Here is a 20,094-nt window from a genome sequence, read left to right on the forward strand (position 1 = left end):
TTTACTACATAAGTCTGTCCTTCAGTATAATTTGTATATAACATTTTTATTCATGAAAGTGTCAAATCATCAGACATCTATACATATGTGTGTACTGGATATTTATACAACAAAAATATACTGTTTACTTGATAAACTTGAGAAAGGTGATTGAATACTATCTTGAATACACATAGTTTCTTATCATAGAATATGTAAATAAACTTTTGTTTCTCTCTGGGACGTCGTTCTATAATCATCAGCACTATCAGTATTTTTTTTTACAGATTACATTGTATGATGCTGTTTCTCTTCTCAAATATATAATTTTTAATGAATACTAAATTTTGTGACCAAAGAGTGCACAAACTCTCAGAAGGCACTACAGGTATGTCATATTTCTTATATACTGTTACACACTGCCACTTGGTGGACTGAGCCACAAGGGATTTGAAAAGGAGCAAAGGCCACATCAGTCCACAGAACAACCAAGAAAGAACAGACAAAATTGCCTCACCTCAGGCAATACCTTTAGCATGCAACATACATTCCTCATAAATTACCTTTGAAATTAGCAGTGGTATCTGCCATATCTTGTCAATACTGCTAACAAGCTCATCAAAGACAGCTGTAAAAAATAGCTTTTCAAAATAGTCACACCACATTCATTGTACATTGGCAGCTCACTAACTTTTTTTGTTTTGGTGTTGAGGTACATTTGACAACAATACACATTACACATAATACATAGTTTTTCAGAAATACATAGCATACATAGAGTGTAATATGTGGATCATACATAATAAACTACTAGTGACTGTACATGTACAAACATACTCAGAAAAAAAAATCAAAATCTGTGGGTGATTTTTAGAGTTCTCACAAACTCATTATCTTTGATTTCCCAACTGACGATGTTCCTCTCAGCACCGTTACTACTGCAGTGACAGTCCAAGTAATTATAGGGAGCTATATCCACAGGATTCCTAAACAGTGGACAGCTAATTGGAATTCAACTGACCAGAGTTTAATTTATCACTTTGTTTAGATATCATACTTCTTGTTCTCAAATCATCAAGTCCATTGCAAAGTTTGAAAAGCAATCATAATAAGAGTGAAGTATATAGTGAAAAAAAAAAAATCAACATACCAGGCAGCAGGTTTCATCAACGACGCTGAATTGTATCAAGAGATTGATTTCTCAAAATATCATTCATAATCATCTAACCATACATTTTGGTACCATGATAATCAACTGGTCTTCTCTACATCTTATGTACATGTATTCATGACAGAGGCTCTATTTCTCATTTATTTAGACCAGTAAAAAAGATATACATTTGATACTGCTAAATTCTGCTGAACTCTAGAGCACTTTGCCAAAAAAAAAGAAGAAAAAACGGCTAAAGTGACCATCTGGGAATGACTGCATGATTGAAGCTGAGAGGAAGGGGGGAGAGGTGAGAGAAGGGCATGATGGCCCAGGATACAGGCAATGGTCAGTGAAGGTCAGCAGGCATTGGCCCAGGATACAAGCAATGGTCAGTGAAGGTCAGCAGGCATTGGCCCAGAATACAGACAATGGTCAGTGAAGATCAGCAGGCATTGGCCCAGGATACAGACAATGGTCAGTGAAGGTCAGCAGGCATTGGCCCAGGATGCAAGCAATGGTCAGTGAATGTCAGCAGGCATAGAGAATGAATAAAGCAGCAGGATATAATGCCCCACATATTGTAGGAATCGTGTGTCATACAATTTCTTTAATCCCATGGGTCTGGGACATTATCAGTACTTGCATTCCATGGGTTTAGATAGATGTCATCACCACCCTCTATCTTTATTACTGAATGTCATCTCCTTCGAATGAGGGAATAGTAGTCTGTCATGATGATTCCGAAGTTTGTAGATGAGACAAATAAATATCTGGGATCAGGTTTAAATTATTTCCATGTTCCACAACCGCTTTGCAGTCCTCCAGTAGCTTTGGGAAACCCTTCCCCAAGAACAAAGTGTTTATCACAAGGGTTTTTTTCCCCTCCTTTTTTAGAGTCCACTGCATAGCATGAAGGAAAGTGGGTTCTATGGCAGGAAATATGATGGAATTTGAGCAAGGAGATGAAAGGAGCCATGAGATGAAAGCAAGCTAGAAGCCTCGAGACTGGTAGTCAAATTCCTCATCACCATACATGGTACGGGGCCATCTCTGGGGTGACAGACAGAAGCCAGGATAAAATATATTGCAGTTATGACAGTTTACATATGATTACAATAAAACAGCACAATTACAATTACTTAACTTCTTACTGCAAACTCACTTGCTATTCAAAGCATTAGAAGGAAAGGTCTATAATGTGTAGTTGTGAGCAGAAGAGGGTGTTAGTGGGTAATACTTTAATTTGGTAAATTTCACTCTCAATCTTATAACTGTGGTGAATTCTTGCAAAATATTAATAAAATCAAGCATGGATGACACAAGCTGAAGCACATGAACATTTACACATGTAGAGCCAAATAGAGCAAATGAAAATGCAGAAAAAGCAGTTGAAGGCACCATTTTTCATTCATAGCGTAGTTCATTCTCATTCAAATTCTTTGACTTTATAGTGTGAATCACAAAGACAAATTGTCTTTCTCATAATGCATTCAACATGTGACATCTGCCCTTTCCATTAAGTTTGTGCTTTGGTAAAATTAACATATTCAAGGGAGAAAAAAAAAAGTAAGCGAAATTAAATCTTTTGTATAATGTCACACTGGGTCAGTCTGGCCAATCATTAGAAATGGTTAGACACATAGTCATTTAAAGGTACAATGTACCATCCTTTGGCTGTACATTCTGCAGGTTTGTATTGGAGTTCATGCAAGCATTAAACTACTGGATTAAAGACTAGGCATTGACTGATTGGTGGTGAGTGATTTGGGAAAAGAAATGAAATAGATTACACAGACTTCAGTGGGAGGGAATGTTCTTCACAATCTTTTACAGTAATTCTTCTGTTAGGCTCAATTAAAGCACAACTATATGCATACATCAGGAGGCCAACCCATCTTTACTCAAATCAAGTGAATTACAAACAAAAGCTCAGAGCATGCACTTAATGCAAAATATTTTTATCTGGGCTTTATGACAAACATAACTATATCTTCAACAACATCCATTTTATGGATGAGCTCCCCCGTGGAGACTTAATGAGCTCCTTTGTGGAGACAATATGAGCTCCCTCGTGGAGACTTGGTACATACATATATATTTAATAATCTTGTTTATATTTTTCTAAGATTTATAATGTCTGTTTTATGTTAAGTGCTGTCTGGGGCAAATTATTTGTATAGGGCCCCATTCTTCTCTCTCTTCTTTCTTTCTATAAAACAACAACAACAACATCCATTTTATAACAGAAGAAGCTATCTGGACATGATCATGCAGGGGTCCGTAACATGCAACAGAGGTTTACATAACTTGATGGTGCATAAAACAAGCGACTGTTTCAAAACATGGTCTAAAAATATGGGCATATGGTGAGTTTCATGGCAGGAGCATATGAGATATAACCAGGTTAATTCCATACTTTGCTATGACTTTGAAAATGACTTGGAAGTCATAACTACGCCTGACAAACTGAGTGTGCCATTGACAGTGCTCTCTAAGTGAAGTAAAAGAAACAAAAAATGCAATATGAGTCTGTATTGTGTCTATCTACGCAACTCTGCAGAAATGTAATTAATCATGGCCGTTAAATTTCTATAAACAATCAATCTGTTCCTTAGCTAAAGAGTCTCATCCCAGGAATGCAATGATGACTACACAGATCCTAAAAGGACATATCCAACAAATGGAAAGAAGTAGTGTGTTGACCAAATGTTAAGAAAGAACTTGTTGAAGTGACTGGTCAGAACACATTTCATGAGAACTAGACAGAAAACCAACCCACTGTCACTGAATTCAGACTGCTGTTATCACTCTGTGTTATTTCACTCTTCACTCTTCAAGCAGGCAATGACAAAGACTGTGGTCTTGAGCTGACTGTTGGACAGGTATGGTGGGGGGGGGGGGGGGAAGGAGGGTGTCTGGACAGGAGTTAGTAATGTCTACCTGTGGGTGAGTCAAAGACGGGTGGGGAGAGAGGGTCGAATTCCGGCGGGGGCAAATTGGAGTTGGTGTCAGCCCCTGATCTCTCCTTCCTCTGTTGCATGATAGCCTGAAGTTCTGTAGGTCCATTTTGTGACTCCTACAGGAACAGGACAAAGACGTCCGACCAAAGACAAAAAAGTAAAAAATTTAAGTCATCTTCCTTACATCTTTTGTCCATTGCTTCTTTATGGAAAGAAGTCTGGTAAAGTCTATGTTGTGAGTAGACCAAATTAGGTTCCAGTTTAAAAACTGGACAATAATGTTTGATGCAGTTTTTGCCTCTGACACTTTAGAATATTTGCAACTTGAGGATAGTTTGTAAGCTGGCTACATCAAAATGTATTCCAGGTTTGCAAAGACATTGCTCATCAGTCTGCAATTTACATACACATGATACAAACATGACATGCAGGTTTATCAACTTTGCTCTATTAGTTGGCGTGCAGGTGTATGGTAGTTGTGCTGTAGACTAGTATTGACAATTAGTGTGGTAGGGTGTGACTACTCCATGTAGTGTCTTTTTACTGGGACTTGAAATCATAGGGTAAGAACTCTCCCTTAAATCACAAGCTTACCACATCTCAACATATAGACTTAGGAATCAATTAAGGTGAGATTTAAAAAAATATGTTCTAGTGTTGATCAGTGAATCCTCAAAGCCAAGTACTCTTGCTGTAAAAGTGCTTTGTACTAGTTCTCCAAGAAATATTGCATATTAATGACAATACAGTTACAATTCTGTATTTCATTATTTGTCTGTGTTTATGGTAAATTTCCATATCAAGGTGAATCAGTAAATAAAGTAGAGTCAGTTGAAATTGATATAATGTCATTTGATTTTATTTGTTTCATATAAAATGAACACCATAGCAACTCAATATCATGTTATTGATTTTTCTTGTTTGTGTAGACAACAATTTGCAAACTGTTCATCTAGAGTACTGTCACTTAATTTTATGGTATACATGTGTTTATATTTGGGGGTAGTTGCTCATATGATGATGTGTAACAAAGTAGATTGATACACAACACTTATCAATTAACATTATTATTGTATTTTTTTCTTTTGTATGGTTTTTCTTCTTTGCTGATCTTTCGCTCATTCTCATAATGGTATTTGAAAGGCAGAAATATGACACCATCATGAAAGCAGTTTATCAAATACTTGATACATTGAAAATATTGCATTGATGGTATATACTGCACTCAATGAATAATAACCTATCATGTAGTGACAATGTCAGTACATTAATCAGTAACCAATGAACACCATCACCACATAAGTTTAGTCTACACATGTGAGTTATTATGGTTATGCACAATAAATAGAAGGGCAAATAATTTGCAGATGTCTGAATTAAATAAGTTGATTTGTGTAAACGAATATATCATGTGTCCCTTGGATATACATGTATATAGGTGTGATGTCAGTAAGTGCATACTCATGCAATTGATGGATATACAGTTTACAAATATTTTTTTTCACCGTGCATGACTGTACATATATGAAATACTACACATCTAATTGATAATGTTGAATTCCCATCCAATCTCTGAACTTTGTCTTCATTACTACACCTGCTTCGGAACACATCAAAAGTACTACTTTTCCTCTATCATTTAAAAAAAGAAACATATTCATATTATCAGTTGTAGCTGGTCTTCCATATTAAAGTAACATCACATCGATAACATACATGTATCTTGTTGATCAACCCCCTTAACCCAATGACTCCCATAATGGACTCCCTTTACCCAATGACTCTTTTAAATTATTGACTCCCTTCACCCATAGCTTCCAGAAACCTGGTGTGACATATGTTTGATCTCTGGAGAAGAACTCTACCTCAGAAGTCATGGAAAATATTTGAACTCTTTTCATGCAGAAAGTTGTAGGGAAAGGGAGAAGGCAATAAACATTGATTTTGTCCCTCAATAAACACTACATGTTTAGATGTTGTTGTCCTGTCATAGGATTGTAGAGTGACAATCCTTAGAGACTGGTATCTCAAAGCCTGGTTTCTTTAGTTACCTGTAGAGCAGCCTTCTGTATCATGAGCTGAGAGTAGACCCTGGAGCCGTCGTCATGACACACCTGTTGGATCTCCTCTTTAGTCAGACTGAACAGCTGAGCTCCATTTAGGATGCCAAGACTGTGGATGGTTCTGGGATGGACAGGAAGGTCAAAGGTCAAACAATAGATAACAAAAGGAATTTGACCTTTACCTTACTTTTAGATAATTTTCTTGGTGATCTCATCATCTACAAAATGGACTGACTGTCCTCTTGTTTTGTTATCAATAATACCATTCCAATCAAACAGATAGGGTGGCCCAACACAGAAAGAGAAAGCGGACTCATACTATTATGTCATTGTTTATTCATTCATTTCATTCATTTATTTTTCATTTCCAACAAAAACATATAAATATATTACAAAAATTGAATACAGTGCATAAATTTCATCATACAAAGTAAAGGATAAATTTACAGAAAACTTGTAGGTATAGGAAAATGTTGGAAATGGGGAGGAATGCTAAAAAGCTGAGCTTGTAGGCTGCATTCCCCCCACACGTAATACAAGAAATTATATGATCGATAGACTGATAAGAATTGAAAATGGATGAAACAAAGAAACTAAGACAAAAAGACCTATAACCTAACTTATCCGAAACAAAAACCCTGAACAAATCCCTACACTACACTAAGTCGCTGTCATGCCGGAAAAGAGAGGAGAGAAACAAAATAGTATGTGTGTGTGTGTGTGTGTGTGTGTGTGAGTGTGTGTGTGTGTGTATGAGAGAGAGGGGGGGGGGGGGGGAGAAAGCAGCTTAATGCGTGGTGTGAAGATAAGAGACAAAAAAAAAAAATAGAAGGACACGAGAGGTAGTGGATGGATGGAGCCGCTTAGCTGTAATTCCAATAGAATATAAGGTTGGATTTTACACTTCTTTGCAACCAATAAAGAATCAACAATTCTTATAACTGTTCAAAATATTTTTCTTCAGATTACTCTTAAAGGAACTTAAACTTGGAGATGTCCTCAAACTGTTAGAAAGGTTGTTCCAATATTTAGGTCCAGCAAATGTAAATATAGAATGTGTAAACATTGTTCTAGTTAAAGGCAGATGGAATTCATCTGAGTGACGAGTTGGATATTTATGGAACGAGCGGTTTCTCGCAAACATGCTTGTGAAGACAGACGGCAACAAATTATTAGAAAGTTTATACATAAATTGGCCAAGACAATAATAATAAATATCAGTTATCTTTAAAATTTTGTTTTCAGAAAATAAAACATCGGTGTGGGCTCTCCAAGAAACATGACAAATTATTCGAAGAGCTTTTTTCTGGAGACGGGACAGTCTGTCGAGATATGATGGATGTGTGTTCCCCCAAGCTATGATGCCATAATTCAAATAAGGTAAAATCAAAGCTGAATATAACATTAAAAGGGTGGGAATAGAAAAATCATATTTAACTCTATTAATAACACCAATATTTCGAGATATTGTGTGACAAATACTATCAATATGTGACTTCCATGAAAGTTTATTGTCAATAACCAAACCTAAAAACTTCATTGATGCAACTTCATCTATAACTATATCATCTATTTTTATATTATTAGGAAGATTATTTAAAGTATTACTAAATAATATACATTTAGTTATAACTTTATCATCTTTGTAAATGCAAGCCACGACAAATGTAGAACACAACTGTAGAATATAGTCAATGACATGCTAACATGATTAGAGAAAAAGTAACTTACAGTGGAGTGAAACCTTTTGACTCTAGCCACTTCATGACATCCTCTCGCCCAGAGTCATAGGTCAGGTTGACATCACTGATGCTGCGACGTGGAACGCGGTAATTCCTTTTGGGGGCTCCATTATTCACACGCCTCATTAACTCTTCATGGAGATCATCGTGTTTGTTGGTGGATGGACCTTTGGGGAAAAAATTTGATGTTTCTTCATTAAATGAGATTCATATAGACACATACGTTAAAGCATTAAAGGCATGCTGTGCTACCAAAGACAATATGTTCACCAATGTCTGATGGAATACTAGCATTAACTATTAACCTGTTGAGGACGAGTCCCGAGTATACTCGGGCAAGCGTCTATGGTAAATGCGTGTTGTACCAAAATCAATATTATCAGATATATGTCAGCAAGTAAATTACAACAAGAATGAAGTAAAACAGAGGAATGAATGAGATGACAGTCTTACCCTTATCGAAGACAGGTGTCTTTAGCTGCTTGTTCTTCAGTGTGTGCTGGAGTTGGGCTGCAAAGTCCATCCCATTCTGACCTGCATGAGCGATGGCATTTGTAGAATTACAAATACATCAATAAATATGATTAAAGTTTAATCCTACACAACCAACACATTTTGTTTTCTCTGCAATAGAATCCTTGCACTTTGCTGTTACTCAACTATTCACTATACACTGTAACTCATATGAAAAAAGTAACCGATAGCATAATGTGAATCACATATTATGTAAGCCGTTACCGCATTGCATCATTTCCATTGTCTTCAAAGTTCTTATGTTCCACATATCCATGCAACCATCTGGCCATGGTAAGTACTCTCACCTCCATCATGGGTTACTTTACAGAAATCAAATGGTCAATGATTTCTTCTTCTCTCCATCACTTTGAAGTACTATAATATGACCTCATCTATTTGTGCAAACAGATAAATGGCACTATGAATAAAATGCATTAAAGGGACCGTACAGTACTGGTTGAGGTGAGGATTTAGCTTGCAACGTTTTGTGAGATATTCAAAAGCCACTCTATGAAATGTTAGAGAGCATACAATTCTGAGGGGAATCAAAAGTTTATTTGATGAAAATCGGTTTTGAAATGACTGAGATATCAAAAAAACAAGGTAAAACAAAGAGATCCTAATAAAAGTCATGGCCTGTCAATTTTATTAGGATCACTTTTTTTGATATCTCAGTCATTTCAAGACCAATTTTCATCAAATAAACATTGATTCCTTCTTCAAATTACATGCTCTTTCATATTCCATAAGAGGTTTCTCCTTATCTCACAAAAAAAAATGTTATAAACCTGATGTTAGGTCTCGACCAACACTACACGATCCCTTTAGTTGAGGGTTCTCTTTTGAAAGGGGTAAGCAGTCATCCAGAAAAATGAATCCCAAGATGGTGGATGTGGAAATGGGTCTTGGCTTGCCATACCACAGTAAAGCCTTTCTGAAAAGACTGGAAGGGGAACAAGATTCCCAACAGACCCTAGTAAACAAGCTAATGATGCAAAATGTTTTGAGGGGTAAATCTTACCATGAGTTGAGTTTGGCCTCCTGAGATTGTCCGCAGGAGGAGGAGGAGGAGGGGGAGGTGGAGCCGCCTGGAGATAGGAAGATAGACAGACAACTCTCACACTGCCATCCACAGGATAAGATATATTGAAGACAACTTATATTTCACATCATTTAAGGTAATATATTTTTCTTTTTGTGATCAACTCAGACAGAGCGACACTTGCTGCAACATGAAAGCTGAAAATACAGAGTCAAGATGTGTTTCTTATCTACATTTAATCAACCCACCTTTTACACAAACAAAAAAGAGCAAATTAACCCTAATCAGGCTGGGGGGGGGGGCGGAATCCACCCAACCCCTCGACATTTCGCGCAATATCTTCGCAGCGCGATAAGCTCCAGCCGCGATGTTTCATGACTTTTTTCTTTCAAGTATCGCGCAACTTTTAAGACCAAAATTGTTGCGCCCGCGCGTACCGTTTTGACGCGACGCCCATTCGTAAAAAATTTGTCAACCCCAAAATTGCTCCAAAACGTGATTTTGTGTACAAATCCAATGCAAATTGTGTTTTTTCAATTAATTCACATAAAAATTCATATCTTGACTTAGAATGGACGAAATTAATTTATTTTAGCATAATAAAGCTTCGAAAAATGTCTGTGACAAATTTTGGTGAAAAAACAAACAAAAACAAAAGGTCAAAAAACAAGGAAATACATAAGAAATTCAAAAAACAATCAAATACATAAGAAATTAATTTCGATACAGACTTTTTTTTATCCTATGTCTCAGGAGAATGATACAAGAAACATTTTAAAAAAGAAATTAGCTTAATTAGAGCATTAATAAGTGATTTAGAGCCCAAAACTGATTTTATGCATAAATTACAATAATTAATTAATATAAAATAAAGGAAAAATTTTTCGGAGAAAGCAACCATACATTTTGATAGTATACGTCGCGGGCGTCGCGTGTGCCGATCACGCGTTCCATGGGCGAGATCTGAAGGGGGGGCGGAATCCGCTCCCCCCCCCCAGATATAGCATAGCCAAAAAAGCCCAGCCTGATTAGGGTTAAGGGGCTCTAGGTGAGTTGAAGTGTAATCTAATAAAAAAAGAGTCAGGTAAAGTATCCATATGGAGAAAAAGGCAAACATGGATCATGTTTGTTGTTAGGAGCTAGGGTCTCTAACTCACATTGAAGGGAGCCATGGGTGGGGCAGGAGGTGGCGGGTTAGAGGGAGGTTCTGGGACATGGTTTGAGTTGGTGTTGGTGTTTGGTGATGGTGTCATCACTTTCAGGAGTGTGGATGGGACGTATCCAGACTGGCCAGACGTGTTCCGCACTTCCCACCACTTTCGTTGATCATTCAGAATCTGTGAAAGAAACAGCAAAAGGAACTCAAGTTTACACACTCTAATTATTATCTTAAAAATGGTTGAAGAAATAACTATCTCTGGAGACAAACTGAACTCTCTGACAGAAAGAGGTTTAAGATGGTTTTTTGAAGGTCTACAAAGATTTTACATGCACTGAGGATGATAGAAAAGTTCACAAGAAGGATCTTCCACATGGAAGGGTTGCCAAAGAGATGACTAAGATTTACTGAGCTTGAGAGAGCTTGGCACTCCTGAAGGTGTATCACTGTGTGGCACTACAGGGCAACCACTGCCAGTGTCATGAGAAACGGACATATCTGTACACTGATCCCTTGGCTACACTGAGCCACATAGGTTTCTACCTTCTTGAAAATTTACCTTGGGTTGATATTCTATTCTCATCTCGAATAGCCAAAAAAGGCTTTATCATTGTAGCACTGCTTCATCATACTTGGCCCTTAAAGGTCATTGCACACAATATATATGATGTACTGAATATGTACATATAAAATTAAACTAATGAACACATTCTACTATTGGGAACATTCACATCACAGCTACATATGTAATTAAGCTAAAGATAATGTGATATACAACTCTCGTGTCTCTTCAAACTTGAAACATCTTACCTCAAGCTGTTCATCAGCCATGATTGTCAGCTCCTTTGAGTTGCGAGCTACAAAATCAAAGATGGCGATGGCCATTCTGCGGCCAGGCTTAGCAGCCACTGCGCTGGCAGCAGGCTTTGGCAAAGGCTGAGGAGGTGTGGGGCTGGGAAGGCTGGATGGTCTGCAAGGAATATGACAAAAAATGAACACTAACTCTACAGGTGCAAATGTCTACCATCTAGCTTCTAATAGATGCAGACCAAACCTCTTAAATGAGAAAGGCACATCAAATAAAGTGAGGACATTATTGTGCATGCAATAATGCAGACAAGATTACTGTTGACAAAATAAAAATATCTTGTCGATCAGATTGCCTTTTTAAGGCGCAGCTCCCCTCTTAACCCCTTGAAACTCTTGAAATGCTAAAATACGACTCTTTGATATGACATGCGCATGAACCACTCTAGTGTATAAGTTGTAGACATGACTCTCAGGTAGCTTGGTTGACTAGCCCCTCTCACTCTATGACTCTCAGGTACCTTGGCCGACTAGCCACCCTCACTCCATGACTCTCAGCTAGCTTGGTTGACAAGCCCCCCTCACTCGATGACTCTCAGCTAGCTTGGGTGACTAGCCCCCCTCACTCGATGACTCTCAGCTAGCTTGGTTGACTAGCCCCCCTCACTCGATGACTCTCAGCTAGCTTGGTTGACTAGCCCCCCTCACTCCATGACTCTCAGCTAGCTTGGGTGACTAGCCCCTCTCACTCTATGACTCTCAGCTAGCTTGGTTGACTAGCCACTCTCACTTTATGACTCTCAGCAAGCTTGGTTGACTTGCCACTCTCACTCTATGACTCTCAGCTAGCTTGGTTGACTAGCCACCCTCACTCCATGACTCTCAGCTAGCTTGGTGGACTAGCCCCCCTCACTCCATGACTCTCAGCTAGCTGGGTTGACTGGCCACCCTCACTCCATGACTCTCAGCTAGCTTGGTTGACTAGCCACCCTCACTCCATGACTCTTAGCTAGCTTGGTTGACTAGCCATCCTCACTCCATGACTCTCAGCTAGCTTGGTGGACTACCCCTCTCACTCCACGACTCTGACCAGGCTGTACCTTGGACTGTGTGTCACGGGGTCAGATGCCTGCCTCTGGTGGTAACTGTTGCCATTGGCATGGGATGTTGGACCATTGGTGTGGAAAGCTGGACCAGTAGAGTGACCGATGGGCTCACTGCTGTTGGACAGCTGTCTCTGGTGGCTACTGCTGGGACCAGGGCCATCAGTTTGCTCCAGGCTCTGTTGATGATAGGAACAAGCTCAGTCAAACTGAAGGATTGACTGAAATTCTGTACACAATGCAATTTTATTACTAAATTTGCAATTCAAAAAAGATCAAAAAGACGTAACGAAAATGTATCAGAAAACCTCTAAAATGAGTTCAAGGACTAACAATCTTTCCTTTCTCTTTGAGACATCTCACGACAACTGAAAATGAAGGTCATCATAATCAATTCATTAATGGTTCTGTTGGAGAGGAAAAAGAAATACAATGTACATGAATGTTAGTTCCCCCTGTATGACAAAGAAAACACAGGAAGCAGTATGTGTGGCTGGTGGTTCATTGTGAGGAGAGACTCACAAAAAAAAAAAACCCCCTCTGACCTACCCTGTCTGACATCCTGCGTGGAGACTCCCTGGCCACGGCTGCTGCACTGGCAGCCATGGATGCATTGTTGATCAGTATTGAGGCCTGTAGCTCTGAGTTTCCCTGGGATTCTGGGATAGGTCGGGGAGTCCAGCCATCACGGAAACGTGGGACATAGCGGGACACAGGTCGGTCCTTGGGCCATTCCGTCCTGAGAAGGCAGTGGTGTTAAGAAAAACATTAAATCAGCCATGTATTCTTGTGTGGAGTTGTGTGTATTAACTCTTTCACATGAAGCTTGTAACTTCTTACTTGAAATGACTCACTATCTAATCACATCAGTCAAAGGAGGTAAAGTTAGCACAGATATGTGCACTCTATTCAAATTACTGTCACTCATACTTCAGTTTTGCTTCAGGAGCTCAAATGGTTGGATATCACTTTCTGGAAATTAACTGTGCTTGAATGAAACTCTATAAAGAAACGCAACATGGTGATTAAAGTATTGGAGATTGTGCAATGTGTTCACATCATGTTTCCAACTTTGAATATAAATTGTGTGTCAAGAACAAAAGACAACATTTTACAGGTATATTGCCTTGAACTACACAAAATTACAAACTCTAACGAAGGAACCAGATATCAGATAACCAGATAACCAGAACCAGATAATCCTATATTTAAGTAAAGTGTTATGAGTCAACAAATGAAATATTTCTACATTATTTTGAAGTAGAGTAGACGTGAGTAGGTAACAGGGAATTACAACATGCAAAGAAAACAATGAACCTTACAAAGAAGAAAGAAGAGAGCACGAGAAAATGACCTACCCTGGCAGTGTCCAAGCCCTCCCTAGGGACATCCAGACCTCATGCTCTCGTGACGTCAGGCAGTTCTGAAGGAGATCTACAGCCTGGGGAGTCAGCAGGGGTGAGACCACGCTGGCTGCCAGCTCTGGTCCCTGACAGCTCTGGATTATCAGTTTGAGGGGCACAAAGAGGAAGTGGACCAGCTCTGGGGCATTGGGGTCATGGATGTGGGCTTTCAGCTTTGCCTGGTGGAGAGACGGTCAGGGGAGAAGAGAGTTTCATCATGTCTTATCAACTAGAGTGTACTCACTACCAATCACATTACAGCATGTACACAACTAACTTTTTTCCCCCACAGTGATAACACAGTGTCACTGTGGATCAAGAGTATTCTGCTTTGTGGCTAGTTTGTCTGGGAAATGTACATTCGAAATTTTGACATATATAAGCTGGTTGTCTATTATAAGCTGGTTGTCTATTATCAGCATGTCATACCAGAAAAAAAGAAATATATATGATGAAAACAGGTTTGAATAGATATCCTGTTTTCATCCACAAACAGTATGTGACTTCTATCACTGAAAGAAAAATATCTTTGGACTGGAAAGACAATTTAACTATTTGATGCCAGTTTAATGTGGTAAAAATGATCTTCATGCATAAGTCTGATAGGAAAAATAACCAAGAAAGCCTCAAATTGCTAAACATTGTCTCTGCAAGAATCATAGGATAAAAGCTGTTAGTACAGGAGACACAACACACTGTGTGACTATTGGAGTATATTTCTTTTTTTTTCCCCCCAATGTGCACACACTAATGTCTAATGTCAAAACAATACAACAAAGAAGAGAAAAAGTTGTCTGTGCAGCGTCAATCTCCTGTCAATATGATGACAATGTCAGTCTACAAGATGAGTTCATCCAACTCACCAAGAGGTTAAAGCAGTATTTGAATTTCTGGAAGCACTCAATGTATTCCCCATCTGTGGGTGGTCGTGATCTTGCCAAAAGAAGTCCATCACCGTGTTCTCGCCTTCTTCCCTTCCTTGTCTGTCGTCTGCGTGTTAGCTCTGTGTAGGCCTCTGCTGCTTTCTGCAGTCTGCCAATGAAGGCCTCAATGTCGTCAAAGCAGTGGTTGAGGATTTCCTGGGATTCGGAGGGTGAAGACATCTTTATTCATCTTGTTTGATTTTCGTATGTATTTATCTATGTATGTATGTATCTATCTATCTATTCATTCATTCATGCATTCATGCATTTACTTTTTTTCTAAAATTGGCAATGAACTAGCATCTCTTTTAATGTGCTCTACAAAACATTTTCATTGCCATAAAATCTAAATGAAAAAAAAAAGGCACACATAAAATTATGAATCATTGGTGAAAACCTGCATAATAATGGCCTTGACCTTTTTCAACATATGTAGACATAATTGATGCTTACACCAGTATGTACATACAAATGATAGGAACTGTAGTACGGGTCTATCATTTCATGTGGAACATTTCAACTTTGCCTGAACAGGAAGTACATTTGTTGCATCTGAAAGTACAATCAATTTTCTGTACTCATAAACAATATTTCTAATATTTTTACCTGAAATGGTAAACAGCATACAGCTGTGACAATGAATAGGCATTACGATTCCCTTTCCCTGAAGTAAAAAGGGTTGAAACTCACGACATCTCTTTCTGTCCTAAGAGCTAGAAGTTCCAAGGGTTCCTCTGACTCTGATGATCTGACTGGGGCTGACTTCGGAGACTGGAACCCCCGAGGTGAGATACTGTTTCCATTGGCTGTATGGACAATAAGGAAGCCACTGGTAGTCATGTCATTCTAGAGGTTGCTTCTCTTGGCACAAATACACTGAATACCCTCTAATTCTTTGGCAACTTCCAAATTTGACAATTTTCTCTTGTAAATGTACCCTGCTGCAATACATGAAGCAGAGATTTTGTGTTGTGATATCTGGACATCATTGGACTAAGTGTGGCATGGCAGACATTGCGGATACATGCATTCTTGCTCATTCTACTTATCTAGCATACTTAGCAAAGATGACATTATCTATGTTGTGTATTCCCTTTCTCAACAGACACATGCCCACTATATAGAGCAGTTCATTAGCTTATTGAATGAAGAACAGGAATAGTAATTCATTTCCCCAAAACCCAAACCTGCACTCCTTGCACAAGTAAAATAAGTTTTCTCAAGCTGATAAACAGGAGGTACATTCATTATGTCTGTCTCCATGGGAAAGCCAGTAAATGGCAAACACACACACAAAATACGTTAGCACAGGCTATCACTTGTCGGACAGGTTAATGAGTTACCTTGAGCTGCTGCCGCTGCTGCTGCGAAGGCAGCCACCTTGTTCTTGACATTGCCTTCGATGGGTGGGGGTGGGGCGGGCTCGTCTGGTGGTGGAGGAATGAACATATCTGCCCCTGTGTCATACATACCCCGCCCTCCATCTGCATGTACCTGTGCCTGTGACTGTATACCATGGGGGTGGGAAAGGGGTGGGGCAGCATAGCTCTCAGGCCTGGGGAAGAGAACAACAAAGAAAGAGAGGTGATGAGATCATGATGCCCTACATAGGTCGGTCGGAACCATACTACTGTAGGTTATCACACAAGCTTCTGTATAAAATGAGCAAGGCTTCATAATGTTTCGGAACTGACATCAAGCAGTATGAAGGGAATTGCACTTGCCTTAGATCCCAAAGAATATATTGTAACCAGCTTGGAACTGACTTACAGAAATCTGATTTTCATTTAGCTACAGATTTACAGTCTGCTCCCTCCCCAACCTCTAATTCAGAAAGACACAGGGTGAGAAGAAAATCTGGAGAAGACATTGAGAGGCATAATGCGGACCAAGTGGAGCGATACCAGGTGAGTTCAGGCTTGAATAGATACTCCAGGGGTGCCTCCTGTCATACTATACAGGGAGCTGGATCCTATTGAAAAGAAGACACTTAGGTAATATCAGTCAAGGAAACCAACCACTGTAACAAAATCCGGGGAGACACTCTAAGTCTAAAGTGCTCATTCTTGCGAAGATTCTTTGAATCATTTGGTTTGTTGACAATGTATTTTTGTTTTCTCTCTCTTAAACATGTACACTTTTCATACACAGAGAAAAGCTGCGGCTTCTTTCTCCCTAAGCATCTCATTATGTCAATATTGCTTATGCATTCTTCATCATTCCTTCATTAAAACAACTATCGATATAACCTTGTTGACAGTTTGATTACTGCTCAGAGCAATGATTTCCAATAACCAAGACGCATGATTCACACGAAAGGAGTAATCTATCAGTGATCTGTTTAGGAACAAATATGTGTGAAGCTGATAGCTGGTGTCCTGCATTAGGGAGATGGTATCAAAACAGTCAGTAGTACATATGACACCCAATGAAGGGAATTAACTACTGTAAAAGTGGACATTTTCGCGGTGTTGAAATTTTCGCGCATTTCGCGCAACCAAAAACTAGCACGAAAATAAAGGCACGCGAATATTTCTGCTTGCCATATGTTCCTGTGCGTGATGTCTTGATTCTGCGGAGTTAAAAACATGTGAAGTTCTTCTTGCCCAGCCAAGAGTGAAAAATCAGTCGTGCGAAAATTTCACTTCTACAGTACACTTTAGTGTAAGGTTAATTCTATTCACTCTGGTTCACTCTGGATTGGGATACCATACCCTTGGTGAGTAGAGGAAAACCAAAGCAGAGTACTCAAACAACTGATGATTTTTTTTTTGGAACTTGTGTCAAGCAATATCACCACAATATCTTGTGCTCATTTGTTTTGTTTTGAATAGTCTGTCTTAATCCATGTGTGCTGTTAATCTCAAAGTATCTTCGCTCTGCATATCCAAAGCCTCACATTCCTGGTGTTCTGATTGCTATCTCTAGTATGTACTGGTAGTTTTGAGATTTGGATACAAAATGATATTTGTTGACATAACTTCACATGATTTCTAGCACTCTTTGACCAGTTTGATCCTGCTATGATGTTGTTATTGGTGTATATGGTTTTCCCATTATGTTTTTCTAATCAAATACTTCTTATAAACCCACTACATTTCATTTTTCCTACTCAATACTATAATATGGACTGGCCTCAAGGGGGATATGACATTTATTGCCTGAACTAGAATTGTATTGCCCGAGTAATTCTAGTAATTCTAGTAATTCCAGTCCCCATATCATTATTATTACCCATTTCAGGAATCTTGAGCAGCAAAATAAATCATTACAATGTAAATTTTAGCAATTTTCCACTCAGCGCCAGCTCGAGCTCTACATCACACTGCGCGCTGCATCCCTATCGTATACACAGCTCAGGTACGCGGCAAGCGTATAACCTACAGCGTGTAGCTAACTCACACAGGCGCAGGGATTATCCCCTATTTTTACGTGTTAACCTATGGGAATTTTCCCCCCTGTCGCGAAACTCGGGAATGCGGTGCGCCTAGAAACAACAAGGCTCACAGAGTAACAGTGATCGTCGTTTAGTTTAACGTGTTAACCTATGGGAATTTGCCCTTTGTCGCGAAACCACTCCACGAGAAACTGTCATCAACAGTAAATATTCCTCACTGGGAGCTCAAGTGCCCGGATGCTATATTCCCCTTGATTTTAACACGCAAATCCCATTGGCGTTTGTCAAAGCGGGGAATATGGAAAATTGCTCCTCTTCTCCATGCTGGCGTGTAACCCAGCGCGTAAGACGAGGGGAATGCAATTTCAGAGAACCACAGCTCAGATACCTGATACGGGTAATAATTTCACATATCTCCTGCAGCTGACACACTCAATAAGTGGTCTCTGGGATCTGACAAGTCCTGTACAAAGCCTATGGGAATTTCCCAATCTTGGAAGGAAAGGATTATCTAGATTCCAGTTCAAACTGACACTAATCTAGCCATCATCACTTTACAGTTTCACCAGCCATCATCACCCTTCTGAGCCAAGTCTGTGTAGTCTGAGTCCCACTCCACTAGAGTGTAATCCTTTTCCATTTATCTCATTCAGGTCTTGAATCATTACCTCACATATATCTTTTCCCGTTACATAATAACTAAATCCCTATTCTACAACCCCCCTTTTTACCATTTTCACTAAATTCACTTTGGTTACCCCTGTGTTAGTTCAGCAAATAAGGCCACCAATTTAATGGTAAAGAGTGAAGAAAAAACAAACTTGCAACTAAACAAACAGTCTCTAGATCCAGGTATCAAAACACAAGACATGAATCAATGCAAGGCTGCTATTATCTATGTTATTCCATGACAGAAAATTGAATGGAAAGGAAGTGTAATGCTTCAACAACTGGCACTGCATATACTCATACTGGTTATCATACATAATGCCATTAACAGGCTTTATAATACATTTGCATGAAAACATCACACACTAGTGTACCAGGATAAGTCCAAATAGTATGAGAAAACCTCACTCTCAAAACGAAGATTTATGGAGACTGATCAAATCAAGTCTGAATGGACAATATTACAGCACACAAGGAGTACGACAGGCATGACAAAGTCTCTTTCTCCTTGTAATAGACACCTCACAGGAAGCAGAATTTTCTGACAGTTTTCTTCATATGTTGCCAATATTTCAATCTTTCAAAATCCTTTAGATGAAGGGATTGAACAAGAAGGAAAATGTGTTTTGCATATCTATGATATCATGCAAAAACTTGTCCGTTCTGCATTTTGAGAAATAGAAAAAATGGCCATGTTCTAGATGGCTGATCTGAGGATGGTGACATCATACTGTTGATAATGTGAATAAACAAAATGTACATAAAATGACTGATGCATACACAAGGGTTATACATACCTTAACCATGAACATGGGGTATGAAGGACAAAAACAATAAATTTTCATGTAGGGCAAATAACTATCACTGGGACTTTCTAAATTTGGTCACATTGTGTACTTTTGGATCTAAAAGAAAAAAAAATCTTCTCTTTCAAAGTCTATCTTTCAATATCTTTTTCAATGAATACATATACATATTCTTTTTTTTCAATTTTCCATGATAAATTTGTAGGATTTTAAGGCATTTCCTTCACCAAAAGAAAACAAGAACAAGAATAACAACAAAACAAACACAAAATGTATAACAAAATGCAGAATAGAACCACTGGGCTGTTCACGCTATTAATGAGACGTAATTTCCACATACAGAACACTCTAACTGCCATTGGTAAGTTTAGT

The 20,094-nt window shown here is 38.8% G+C and overlaps 1 protein-coding gene across 2 annotated transcripts in view; it reads right to left on the bottom strand.

The window, feature by feature from the left end:
- Positions 1–1,160: 1,160 nt before the first annotated feature.
- The window catches only part of LOC139718748 (epidermal growth factor receptor kinase substrate 8-like), a 79,892-nt gene continuing 60,958 nt past the window's right edge, over positions 1,161–20,094 (bottom strand). For both annotated transcript variants that reach the window (XM_071630212.1, XM_071630213.1), the window contains 14 exons: positions 16,194–16,405; positions 15,541–15,656; positions 14,791–15,006; positions 13,883–14,106; positions 13,074–13,263; positions 12,522–12,703; positions 11,425–11,584; positions 10,613–10,792; positions 9,435–9,501; positions 8,351–8,431; positions 7,887–8,064; positions 6,144–6,276; positions 4,073–4,208; positions 1,161–2,182 (listed from right to left, as the gene is read on the bottom strand). In XM_071630212.1, the coding sequence (XP_071486313.1) occupies positions 2,157–2,182; positions 4,073–4,208; positions 6,144–6,276; positions 7,887–8,064; positions 8,351–8,431; positions 9,435–9,501; positions 10,613–10,792; positions 11,425–11,584; positions 12,522–12,703; positions 13,074–13,263; positions 13,883–14,106; positions 14,791–15,006; positions 15,541–15,656; positions 16,194–16,405 (2,101 nt within the window). In that variant the 3' untranslated portion in view covers positions 1,161–2,156. The remainder of the gene's footprint in view (positions 2,183–4,072; positions 4,209–6,143; positions 6,277–7,886; positions 8,065–8,350; positions 8,432–9,434; positions 9,502–10,612; positions 10,793–11,424; positions 11,585–12,521; positions 12,704–13,073; positions 13,264–13,882; positions 14,107–14,790; positions 15,007–15,540; positions 15,657–16,193; positions 16,406–20,094) is intronic.

The sequence above is a fragment of the Diadema antillarum genome, unplaced genomic scaffold (assembly GCF_040938485.1).
Source record: "Diadema antillarum isolate AM-2024a unplaced genomic scaffold, OU_Dant_1.0 scf00000099, whole genome shotgun sequence".
Classification (NCBI taxonomy): domain Eukaryota; kingdom Metazoa; phylum Echinodermata; class Echinoidea; order Diadematoida; family Diadematidae; genus Diadema; species Diadema antillarum.